At 36.7% G+C, this 13,763-nt stretch overlaps 1 protein-coding gene across 6 annotated transcripts in view; it reads left to right on the top strand.

The window, feature by feature from the left end:
• Positions 1-7,089: 7,089 nt before the first annotated feature.
• ralgapa2 (Ral GTPase activating protein catalytic alpha subunit 2) overlaps positions 7,090-13,763 on the top strand; it is a 114,051-nt gene continuing 107,377 nt past the window's right edge. For 2 of the 6 annotated variants that reach the window (XM_023951549.1, XM_023951550.1), the window contains exon 1: positions 7,090-7,719. In XM_023951549.1, the coding sequence (XP_023807317.1) occupies positions 7,614-7,719 (106 nt within the window). In that variant the 5' untranslated portion in view covers positions 7,090-7,613. The remainder of the gene's footprint in view (positions 7,720-13,763) is intronic. The other 4 variants (XM_020713873.2, XM_004082637.4, XM_023951551.1 and 1 more) reach the window with 3 other exon arrangements.

Consider the following 13,763-nt stretch of genomic DNA (forward strand, 5'->3'; position numbering starts at 1 on the left):
CAGTATACTAAAGAGGAAACGGTTTGGGCAGGGAACTTACTAATGGCCTCGCAGGCACCAGCTCCTTACCCAAAAGGTTTCGTCATCATTCCAGCACAGCACCTTTAATATAAAGAGAAAAAACATGAAATTATAGCTTTTGGAAATATGAAAATGTTTTTGTATTCCCATGAAAATCTCTCTTGCAGAGCTGAAGTAGCTTGCTTTTGAGCATGCAGATAACTGCTATGTATAAATAATGGTTTCGGTATCACACTGCACACGGTGCCAGCCACCTGCTGATCCAACCACACACAGGTAGAGCCAGCTCGGGTGACTCGGGGCTGTAGACACAGGCATTCATTTTGCCAGCAAACTAATCAGCGAAAGGGATGAACTCCAAGCTTATCAGAAGGGGTCATGGATGTAGGTGGAGGAGGCAGCAGTGGGTGAGCAGGGATGTTTTGCACACAGCCACAGCAGGGTGACACAAGCTGAAGAATGGGAAAAATCCACAAATCTCAGTGTGGGAGGTTGGGAGAGCACAACCCTTAAGGAGGTAAAGAAAGCGTTGCTGTCTGGGGCCCACACATTACCTGAACGTGTCAGAGTGTGAGGAGAACACCTTCGGCCCAAATATGATATCATGAATGGTGGGTTCACACTTGCCAGCCGTCGTATTGTTAGTGATTGACGTCTGTGGGTGTAAATGCTGTATCATGATCAACAATCCTATTACAGCTTCTGAATCAAGACTTCTTACTCGAGCTTTTAATATGTTTCATTGTCTCTCAAGAACTGCCCCTGTTTCAAACAACAATTCATTATTACAGATAAATGCTGCTCATTGAAATGAGAGATGGAACAGTTAGTGTTTAAATGCACAATTGTGCCTTTGCCTCAGCACAGAGATACACCGCTCAATAGAAGCATTATTTCAGCTTCTAACCGATTGCTGTTGGAAACCATTCTGTATCGGCATTTAAAGGTACAAGACTGCAATTCTGGAAGTAATTTCACATCTTAACAGAATCCAATTAAAAGCACAGATATTTCAATTAAACTTCCCCCCGGCTTGCCTCTGCAGTGTCACACCACAAGTAAAATTGCAATCAGATTACGGAGAGAATCTGAAGAAATATTTCTCTGCGCAATAAGGATCACGTATTCCTGATAGAGACCCCTGTCATGCATACAGCAGGAGAGAGAAAAAAAAAAAGAATCTTTGCCCACATTAGTCATTTAATTCTCCCTCCTTATTAATTTCACAGAAGATTACCTGAGAAGATACAAAATGCTGTCAGCAAAGAGTTTTAATTAAGTATGGGGTATGTTGCCACAAGTACTTTATGTGAAACTGCTGCCTTATAATGCTCTTGTTTTAATTACCTCAGATTGCCCCCTTATTAACCCCTATGGTGGTGCGCTCAAAACTACAGTGTCTATTACAGCCACTTAGAAGTTGCCTAAATCTGTAATTCATTTTTGTATTTGTTCTTCTTCAAAGCAAAAAAAAAAGGTTGTGGTTTTGTTTTAGGAACATCTATATTTTCCTAACAAAAGTTAAAACAATAGGAGGAACAGAGATATAGTTGTTTAACTATAATTGTTCTTGCAAAAAGAATGGCAGCTAGATGTTTTGTGACGACCCCTGGTGGGGGTGCAGGTCTTTATTTGTGTCTTCTTTCTATAAAGCACAATTTACAATTATGTAGTGATCATACAAACTACGTCACTCTGAAATGTTCTATAATATAATTCAAATTAGAACATTTAAAGGGTTTCATTAATTTTACAACAAAAAAATAAAGGCTAAACTTTTTCTTGTAGAACAGTGGCATCCAGAGGCTTTTGCTTCATCACTTACTTCCTGAAGCAGCTTGTTAAGGTACTATATCAACATTTTCTGGAGGTTTTACCCTTTGATTGAAAACTTCTCCTAAGCTGCTCCATTAAGATTTAGAAAGAGAAAAGCACCACAAAAAAAAAAAAAAAGACAAGGGAACCCTCGGATCAGAAATATGTGGATTTGCATCTGTGCCAGTGTCCATCCTCAAACCTTAATTCGGTTTAACAGAGTACATTAGCTTTTAATGGCACTTAATTGTTCAAAAAGGAAGTCTGTAACCACATAAGGAGGAAAGTCAAGTATTTCCAAGCTCTTTATAAGAACAATTTAGAGAAGACAAGTGCTTTTCAAACCTTGGATTGGAATCAGTTTGACAGTCTGGCTGTGATGATGTTATTTGTGAGCCTATAGTGCCACCATTTGGTCATTCTAAGCAACTCTTAGCAGGCTTATGCAGCTTGCAGCAACAGGAAAACAACATTTATGTATTTCTAAACATCTTTTAAAACTGCTTTTGATTGCTTAAACTGATTTGTTTCTTCAGAACAATTCATAAAAACTACTTTTTCAATCGAGGTGGGTTAAAATAATCCCAGATGCAAAACTAGAGGGAACAAAAATGCTATTTTTAATGATAAAAGATTATCATAGGTCCATGCCATCTTAGATAATTAATGAACAATGACTTGCACTTCAAGGTTTGCCAAAAAGGAACAGTAATTACAATCAATTAGGACTGATGACGGAGCACCAGCAGCAACTCTGCATGTTCGTGTGAAGCTTGTTTTTTGTTCACACATCCTTCCAAACAACCCTGTTTTGTGTAATCAGCATCTGTTGTAACAGGCAACCTCCTGCTTTCTCAGAATGGCCCACTTCAGATAATGAGTGTCATACCAAACTGCAGGGCAAAGGCTGATTTTATGTTTCTTTCTTTTTTTCTTTTTCCTACGCCTCCTCTTTGGCCTCTGCTCTCACACCCCTCTGTTCCCGCTCCAATCATTTGAGACATTCACGGTGGAAAACTTTGAAAGACGGACACAAACAGCCTAACAACAGGGTCACAGCGAAACATGTGGGGGTGGAAGATGAAACAAAATACTATTGTTTTCGTGAATAGAACTTGTTTCTACACAGCTTTCTGCAAAAACCTTTATAACTGTTCTCACATAAAAGCAAAAAAAAAAAAAAACTACTTTTCCTGCAAAAACTGTGCTTTATTTGAGGACAAGCAATGAACCATTGTGCAAAAATAGGATGTCTTTCCAAATTTAATGTTCCATGCGCCATCTTGTGGTTGACAGTCGCTCTTCTGCATCTGTGAGGGAGTAATAAATTAGGAATCTGCTCTGCAGACTATTTAAATGAAATATTAGTGTTTCAGAGGATGATATATAACAGGAGCAGAGTGACGCAGATAGCAAATTATTTCTATTAGCTTTGTATGGAAGTTTTTCTGTTCCATCAGATTCTGAATTTTTTTAAACCTAAAATTTTCATTCTGAATTTATTTGCATTTTTATTCTGATCAAGGCTTCAAAAAAATCAGAAAGAAAATGCGAAGGTTTTAAAAATTCAGAAAAAATGCAAAGGTTTTAAAAAATTCAGAATGACAATTCAAGGAATAAAAAAATTCCATAGCTTTGCAACATTAGTATATTTCACTTGTAGTTTGAATTCTATTTTGGGTTAGATTAAGATGATAATATCTAAATACAATTCAAAGACTTTCTTTTGAATTTCATTGTTAAGATTGTTAAGCAGTTTTAAACCTTACTATATCTTGAAAATGTTGAAAAACGTACAAAAAGACGCCTTATCTTCAAAGTTAATGTTTACCTCGTGCAAAACAAAGCTGGATTTTCTCTAATAAAATCAGAATGATAATATAAAAAGAAGTTTTAACCTGTAAGTCAAGTTATCTTATTTATTCATGACTTTGTTCAAGTAACTGGTGCATTCAGGCATTCAAATGACTCTGAGAAGATCCAGCATTTTTGAGTTGATAGAGCTATTATGCAAATGAGTGCAGCTTTACAGACACTACACTTACTGTGAATCTTTATTTAGCTCACGGCAAACACTAAATTGTCATTCTTAATATGTATGTCTCTATTTTTTGCTTCACTGTGTTTTAACACCACTAGTTATGAATCTACAAACCAAAGATGCTTGTGATAAATATTTTCATTTTACAGCTTTTTTTTTCTTTTACGATAAAGATTTTTTTTACTTTTGACAGCAAATAATTAGTTTTAGAATGACTCTGTTTCACCCACATGTCCTATGAGTCATAGTTACAAGAAAACTTACAGTTACTCTTAACTCTCAGCCATTAAAAGAAATCTCTTAAAGGTTAGACCTTCACTACTAATACCTGTTTGTGAAAAAAGTAAAAAAATATATAAAAAAAAGAAGAAAAAAATGAGCTAAATGTTCATAGTTTAAGAGTAAATAGTTTAATAGTAAGTTAAACACATACACACCAGTGTTTACATGGTTGATGTTTGTCTTAATAAGATCTAGACTGAATTATTTCATACATTTCAGCCCACCTGGGAACATCGTGTCCTGCTGGAGCCTATCCCCACTGTTTCTGATTGCCATCAGGTTGTTAATCTGGAACATGGACACAGTAGGTCAATTATCTACTGCTTCATTACAACTACATTTAGGTAATTGTAATTATTTAGTCCAACTTGGAGAGAAGTTACATAAAGGACTCAGATATAGTTCAATGTCCAACCTGTCTATTGCTGTTCTTGCTGTTTTATTTGTATTACTCTACTGAATATGTGAATCAACAAAGAGTAGATTCACATTATATAGAAATATGTTGGCAAAAGCCAACATATTTCCTGACACCTTTTCAATACTTTTTATACCAAATCTTAAAATTTGCTTGAGGGGCCATTTCACCAATTTAGGTCAATCCCTTTTTAACAACAGGCTCCAAATCTTTTCAGAGTCTGGGTTCAAAACAACCAAAGGAATGAAGGATCAAACCAAACGTCTAAAAAACAATATTATCTTTAGATTACACACACTTATTTAGAAAGGGTCAAGGGGACACAGTCCACATAATTTTGTTTGTATGACAGGTAAACAAAGGAAATATTTAGGATTTAAAGTCATTCACCAGCTTTGGAGACATTACTTAAAGTCTCACAATAAAAATAGGTGAAGTTCAAAAGCAAACCAAAAACAAAAAAAACAAAAAATTGTGATATTTATCATAGTTATTATTTAATAAATTTCAAATGAATTGAAAGGAGGTGCGCTAGAAGTTTTCGCAGAAATGTTTCTCTTCATGTAAAAAAATTAATTGTTATGCAATTAATTGTTATTTTGCAAGTGCTATCATCAAGTCACCAACCCTTTGCTTTGCACCTTAGGGGTTTTGTGCGTTATACATTCTGTTTTAAAAACTATATTGAAGTCCATATATTTGCCTCATGTACTAAATGTAAAGATGTAACCCCTGTTCAAAAGCAGATGACAGAAAAAGCTTTAATAATGAAACACAGTCCTAAACCTTTAAATTCTTGTAGAGATTTTCTGAGGGTCAATTTAGACAACTGTGCTTTTTGAAACCATCCTGCAGTGGCTTTTTTTTTTTTAATTTTCTTGGAATCAATATCAAGTTGAAGACTTTAACTTTCACAGGTAGTGTGACATTTCTGTCCTTTTCTGTGAACTGTGACTGTTACTTGGTTTCCAAATGCTGCAGGTTTCCTTTGCTGGAAGAAGCAAAGAAGCAACATATTTCACTGTAGATGGTGAGTTCACACGATATTAGATATTTCTATGGTTTTTGGGCACCTGGGACCCAACTTTTCCTTTCTTTTATGGTCAGCAATGATTTCTGCTGTACAGACTTCATTGTTTGCTCCTTATGCCAGATTCTGGTGTCTTTGCTTTTATCTTTACATCACTGTGCTTCTACTTTTATACTGAGGAGTATTAAGGCAAGGCAAGTTTATTCGTATAGCACATTTCAAGTGCTTTACATAAAACATTCTAAGAAACAGCCAAAAGTATATAATTATATTAAGGGTGATCATAAAAATACGTCAAAAAGAGCTGAATTTCAATCAAGAATAGATAAACAGCGCAGATGTAAACCTTTAAAGACAAACTAATCAAATGCAGCTTAGAACAGGTGGGTCTTTAACCTGAATTTAAATAGTGTTTCAGCTGATCTAATGCTTTACTTGGTGTCTTATCTCTCTCATTCTAGTTCTTTTTGTTTGATTCAGCCATTTATGCCATGATTTGGGCGAGTTTGTGAACAAATTGTCTGCCTAATTTAATGTCTTGATTTTAATTGGTGTTTTCATTCCCAGTAAGTTCTTTAAGTATTTAATCAAAATAAAGCACTTTGGTCTTCAAAAGCCCTCTTATATTTTAATGTCATTAAAATGATACTAATGTTCATCTTTTTACTTTATTTTATTTTAAACAACAGATGCAAACAGGTTTGTGATTTTTTTTTTAAAGTTTTTGTTCATGATTAATTGGTGCAGAGGTAGAGCGGTCAACCTCCGGTTGGAAGATCGCAGGTTTGGTTCCAGTTCCATGCGCTCGTGTGTCAAAGTGTCCTTGAGCAAGACACTGAACCCCACATTATTCATGTGGGTCATAGGTTGGTGCTTAGTGGTGCTTGGTGTTTAGCAGCAGAGCCACCATGAGAGGGTGCGTGTGTGAATGGGACTGTGACTGTGAAGCGCCTTCTAATAAAGAATTTACCATTTTCCACAAATTATGGAAATATTAATCTTATATTGCCATTACTATTCACAGAACATACAACATCATTTTCATTACAACTTCTGAGATGTTCAATTGCAACGTTTAAACAAGTTGGGAAAAACATTAAAATTTGTTAATAAATGGAAATGTGTTTTGTTAGATTTTTTGTGTTGATGTTACAACCCATTCAATTCTGCTATAAGACCACAAGCAGGTTTGACCTTGTTTGTGGAGTGATGCATCTAATGTGTTTCACCGATCTATGCTTTATTAGATCTCATGAAAAAAAGAAATATAAAATTAGCAATATAATTATGTTGCAAAAAATATAAATTTCCAACAAAGAAGTCATCTCCTTAGGATTATCTACTAAAATATATAAATAACAAACAAAATAGACAAAGGAAGCCAATTAGATGAGTCGTAAAATGTTAGTTAATATTCCAGCTTCATTGTTTTCTTTTTTTTTTTTTTTTTTGCTATTCCATCATTGTATCAGTTTATCATGCTTAGCAGTAATAAACGCATACACCAGAGGGCGCATTTGAGCTATAAGGACGGTCAATATTTTTCCTTTTCGGGTTAAAGTCAAACCCCTTAAAACAATTTATTTTTTAAACTTTTACAATACACTTCTTTAAAACCCAATTTTATATCAGATTTGTATTTATTAAGTCTGGAACCTAAAAAAAAACACGATCCAAATTAGGAAAAAGCAGACACTGCCTGGGATAATTAGACAAATACAACATAAACAATAATGACAAAAGAAATTATCAGTAAAAACGTAAAACGTATCTTTACTGTATAATTAGCGAGTTAGATGTAACCTATGCTTTCTGTCAAATTGCGCTTCCGTATTTACACACCCACTTTCATAATGAGAAAAAAAAATCAGCAGCGGCTGCCGGGTGAATGTTTACCAAAGCCAGCACAGAGAGGTGGAGAGGAAAGTGACAGTCACGCTGGCTGGAGGTTCGCTGTATGGTGAAACACAGGTGTTTCTGTTTCCACGGTTGAATCTGGGAGCGGAATGTTCACTCGAAGGGGGCATGGAGACGTCAAGAAGTCTACACAGAAAGTTCTGGACCAAAAGAAGGATGTTCTGACCCGACTCAAACACCTACGGGCACTGATAGGTAGGTGAATTGTCGCTGGGAATGGGATGCTGCGCCGTTGCGGCTAAGCCATACAGCTAGCTAGCTAACTAGCCGACAGCCAACGTCAAACAAGGCGTCAGGTTAGCTGGCTGAGTCAGTCATTTCACCTAGTTGACGAATATCATGCATCTCTCTCATTACAATAAAACAACCTTCACTCTTTAAAGTAATTTTTACTTATATCAGGTGCCTAATAATTTATTAACAATACAATCAGACCATTTAGGCTTGTAAGGATGCTATTAAAGGGAAGCTAGCCATCCGGCTGCTAACTAGCCAACCAATAGATATAGCTAACTGATGCTCGGTATTATTTCAGGAAGATGCATACAAATACCCATGTTTAAATTGAATTCCTTAATTGCAAAGTGGCTTTAAAACAGGAATATTTAATCAAGATTCTTTCTTATTGGTTGAAATGAAATGTGGAATTTGCCCTGTCCCTATTACAAATCGTCAACACTTGATGAAATTTTAGCATGCTGTCTTTTGCTTCTTATCGAAAAAGGAAGTGTGTATTTTATGTCCACAATATAATAACTAGCTGTTCTCCTAACCTTGATTTCATGCAGAGCAATCAGTCAATGACAATATTTTGTTATGATCTGCTTAGAAATCCTGCCAGACTGTTTCCATCGAAATAATTACACCTGCCCTGTATTGGTAAAGCTTAAATCTGCACTTTTAAACTTTATTGCTGACAAAACATTAAAAGAGCAGAGATGAACTGTGCAATTTAGAAAGTGTGTGCTAGGTTTGTGTTGTGAAGGGCTGTCGATGATGTATAATAATAATACCAATGCAATGTATTGTTCTTTAAAGACCTCATGAACTGGACTATACTTGAAGACAATACTATGAGACAGTAACATCCTTTCAAAATAAATTAAAATAGGACAATGTTTTCAATATTGAAATAGTAAAGGTATAATTTAATTTATGTATTCTGTTTATTTAGCCTGATAATTCAGAAATATATATGCAAGTGGAGATGAAAGTACTGGTTATTCAATTAAAATAATTAAAAATAGGAGAAAATAATGTTATTTTCTTGGCATTATAGTTGAATAGTCAGCATGAAAATAAAATACTACACACAATTTATATAATTTTGTTCTTTCTACTTCCAAAAAAGTACGAATTCTTCTTGAAGATCTTTAACCTTTAAACTTACTTTTTTCCACATTCTCATTGTCAACATTGATTATCGTCCTTGGCCCACATTTTTTTTTTTATGGACATAAAAATTGTTTATATAAATACATCTGGCTTCTTCAGTGTCACGACTTGTACAAGTGTAAGGTGGAGGTCAGCAAAGTGCTCCTCGTGTGTTTTTCTTCCCCTCATGTGCAGCTGCAGATAAGGCCTGTGTGTTTGTCCAGAAGCTGATAGCAGAGCCAGCATGTTGGTATCCTCCAAACCTCCAGATTTCACAGCGCTGCCTTTTAGCTGAAGAAGGATTTCCTCTTCATCATAGTTATTCCTGTGTGAGCAGGAAACAGTGATGAGAGAGAAGAGGTGGTTTGGAGGACGGGACAGGACCCCCTGTTTTTTTTAACATTTTTGGAGTTGGATTGGCAGATAAATAAAACATATGAAATAAAACAGCATTTTATAATTTCACTTTTTATTTAACGTAATGGCAAAAGTCAGCTCTTAGCAGGTGATTTAGCAATTAAGCTGGAAAATATATTTAAAAATAACATTTTAGCTGTAAGAATTATTAATTTGTAGACTGTGTAGTCAAGTTTGTAGACAAACTAGAGTAGGTGGCTGCTGTGTGTAGCCCTGTTTCAACACTATTCCAACTACAACCCTGTGTTGTATTGGGTACTGAATAAGCTGTCAAAAAGTATGTTGAACTGGTGTGTAGATTAGAGACGTTTAATGATGGAATTGTACTTGGATGGGCAATCGGTGGCTCTGGCTATTTTCAGAGTGACCCTGTATTGGTTTTCTGTTCACTGAGCAGATCTGTGGGATAGTGTGAAAGCTGCTGCATGTTAATTTGCCGGTCATGCCTGGCTGCATTTGGCTAAGGTTGTTAATTACTAGAGCCCAGCAAACCACCTGATCATTTACTGTTTGCACAGAGGGCATTTCCAATGACTCTGTTAAAAAAATAAAGCTTCAGACGAGGATCCCAGGTCAGTACGTGCAGTGGTTTGAATGCCCTCTTACTCTGAAGGGAAAGCTTGTGAAGTCATAGGGCTATATTTTTCTTTTTTACAATCGCTGTTGGCCTAAGGTCAAAGCTCAAACTGCGATGCAGTTGTAGTCATTGGAGATAGTATTGTAGGGAAAGTCTTTGTTATGAAAGACGACAATCTCCATCACTTTTACAAACTACAGAGATAAGGTTATATCCCAAGTGTTTATTGTTCGTTTACTCTTGGCCTCTTCAGTTGGTGTAAACATGCTTGGTGATATCTGCTGCTGAATTGCGTGGGAACAACAGTACAAGTGTTGGAGGTGTTTCTAATGATAACAGTAAAGGGTGCTTGTGGTCTTTAGAGTTTGCGTCCGGTGTTGCTCTCTCTTTGTGAAGGGAAGCTCTTTAGTTACTTTTTTTTTTATAAGGAACAAAGACCATAATGTCACAGATGCTTACCTTTCTTTTACCTTCTTGGTCAGGGTCAACTGAAAGTAGCACTGTAGCACCGAGGGAAACAATTACCATTCTAATACAGGGGCCCTTCAGAAGGTCCTCTATATAGCTGAAGTAAACTCGACTTGTGGTTTTCCCTCTTTTCAAGTCAAAGCTATTAGATGATAAGAGGCTGGTGTGTTCTAAGCCAGAAAAGACCACTGAATAATCAGAGGGCATTACGTTATCACAGCTTCAGATAGTAAGGAAAAAAGAATATATTCTATGTCTTACTCTTTGTCCATCCTTTTTTCTTCTGTTTATGACCTCCAAACCAGTGATATTTTCAGAAGAAGTCTTATTTTATTCTTATTTTTTGCACAAAGAAGTACTATGCTTCACTTATACTGCCATTAGAATCACAAATGAGGCTGTGGAAAACAGAAGCAACTTATACACCGTACGGTTGGTAATACTGATGCTAGATCACCACACCTTATAATGATTGAACGCTTTTAAAGGATTTAAAGGCCTTAAGTGCATTCATACCAGAGTACATTCAGGATTGTTTTCTCTGCTGGGTTTCTGCTTTTTAGTCCAAGGCAGTCTTCTTGTCATGCGTTTTATAGTTTTTGCAGAGTTCAAACGTTACAAATGACAGAATCACGAGGTGTTGAGTTTTTAAATTATTACTGCCTCTGAGCCTGCCAGAAAAACCATAGAAAGAGAAACACTTTAGCCTTACGCCCTGCAGTGCATGTTTGCCTGATTTCATACAACACGGTGGAAAACCAGTTTGTCCAGTTTCACTGTTTTCTTGTCTGGCTGTTGTAGTGACACAGCCCCACCAAGATCTGTGGTTTACCCTGACTACATATTATCAGTGGTTTATATCAAAGCTATATAATATGATATTTTATGTAGTTTATGTAGTTTCAGTTTACCCTGAGTGTCCAGTATACCACTACTTATAAGTAAAGTTCATAATATAGAAATTAAAGCACTTATCTTAGGCCTGTGGAATAATTTATTTCTCTTCAGATTAGGGTTGTGCCGATGGACGATATCATCGTCCATCGTGATGGGTGACTGACATCCCGATGGAGAGACCACCATCGTGATGCCACGCCCCCGCCACGTTGCGCGTCGACACCATAAGCCGCGGTTACATGTACAAAATATCTTGATCGGATCAATGGTCGGATTAGAATCCAACCGTGTAGATGGGCCCAGAAAAATGTTTTCAGAATATAAAAACGTTCACTAAGGTCACAATTTCGGTCGGACTAAATCATTCGCACATGCGCAGTATTCGCACATGCGCAGTTTGAAAACCGGAAGGGGATACAACTTCCGCCGAGCGGCTTTTTTTCCAAACTTTATTGAAGGTAACAATTCGATACAAAACGATAACAGCGCCGAGCGGCTATATATATTGACATGTCAGCTCGGTAATATACGAGATGATCTTCTAAACGTGCTTTTAATGATGTTACGGTTATTATGAAACACCTGTTCGCTCATCATTTGAATTTTAATCCGTGTGGTCAGTGATTTTTCTGAACGAAGCCAGGATTAGCAGTATGCTAACACGGGCTAACAACATTAGCTTTGGGTGGCGCTGCATCCTGTGAATAACATCAGCCTTTATTTAGTCGGGACACGACTGGAAACACAAATCCACGTGATTGCTTGAATGTTTTCTAAGGACTGAGCGACATTTCTGCTTTGATGCTCAAACCTCTGTCTGCTGACGATCCGTGCTGTGCTCAGACACACACTTTTAGACCCGGTTCTGAGTTCGGTAGCTAGTACCCCTAGAGCTGCGGGACGGATCGCAGTCTTAAATCTCTCACACATACCGCTCATGTACCCCCCCCCCCCTTCCCATCAAACACAAAGCTGTAAATCCGCACTCCGGCGGTCCACTCCGCTAAGTGCGGGAGTGGACTACTTCTTTTCTATTTTGTTTGTTACTTTTTCTGTTAAAGTCACTTCCCTCAGTTTATACTGGATCATCGCGGATTAACCATTAGTTGGGAAATAAAATGAAAAAAGCAAAATAACGAATAGCAGTTATATAAGAACGAAAAATGTAAACCCCCCCCGACGATGTCATCGTCCATCCCGATGGTTGACAGCAAACATCGTCAACGGCCAAATTAAGGGACATCGCCCAACCCTACTTCAGATAAAACTCTAATGGAGAGAAAATGGGCATAAGTTGGTCGATGGCTATCTTGTTTATAACATACATTATTTCTTTAGTCAAGAAGATATTCTTGCAATCTCTTGATACAGTTTTACATTTTCAGCTGGCAGAGTTAAAGTTTCTGGCCGCTCAGTGATTGGTCATTGAGATTAGCCAGTGCTCTAAGTGGTCTCAGACTGGGATAAAGTCAGGCTTCAGCCGTCGAGCCATGACTGTTTCATGCTGCGCCCTGTGTGCAGTCCCACTGGCCCCAATCTGTCACACAGTTTGACGGCGACTGCAAATCGAGCGGCAATGATGCAGCCTTTGTCACAGTAAAGTAATAAAATTACTTGTCGCTAAGAAGTGTGTTAAAAGCTTCAAAACAGTGACATGCTTTTTGAAATTCACCTGTTGTGAACACCAAACTGTTACATTAACTATAATGATTCCCTGGAAGTGCTAAACTGTTTTTCAAGAGGGTTTTTCTGCATGTTAATTACAGTTATTTCAACTTCTTCCTTTGTGTGAAGCTTTAATCTGACAATAACTTTTATCTTTGCAGCCTAAGATCATATTGGCACTGCTTGACATAGGAATTTGTTGACATTTTGGGTATTCTGCTTGCTTAGCTTTTGGCTTGCTTAGCTTTTGGGGTCAAATGCCAATGTTCCATTTCAAAAGGTCATTGAATTCAGATACGTTGACTTGCACTTTGAAATGAAAATGACTCGTAGTTTACATTATGGTAGTACAGTTAGTTTGTCATTCACTTCCACAGGAATATATTTACTTTTAGCATTTATATAGACTGCATCTGAATGGAAATTAGGATACCAAGATTGCAAGATCTGTACTTGATGATATGGACCCCCCCAAAAAACAGCAATACTGGACATTTGATGCTAGCTCTATGAAATTATTGGAACTATAAATTGAAACATTCAGAAAATCCCAACTGAAAATTCATATCCTCTTTATCAACTATGCATAATAATGATTGGTACAATTAACAGTTAAACAAGTATTACAATTTTTGATTTTATGTGATTTCCACTAACACAGACATGCTAGAAGTGTATAGACACCTCTAATTTTCAAATTTCTTATTTGAAAACACAAAGCAAACAATTGAAATGTAATTGATTGGTAGGACTTTTTGTTTGTAGACATTCTCTTTGCAGTTTTTGATTAAGAAAGTCTTTCTTTTGGCATTGAACTGATGAGCTTTGTCGGTATTTTTCA

Source organism: Oryzias latipes, chromosome 22 (genome assembly GCF_002234675.1).
Source record: "Oryzias latipes chromosome 22, ASM223467v1".
NCBI lineage: Eukaryota > Metazoa > Chordata > Actinopteri > Beloniformes > Adrianichthyidae > Oryzias > Oryzias latipes.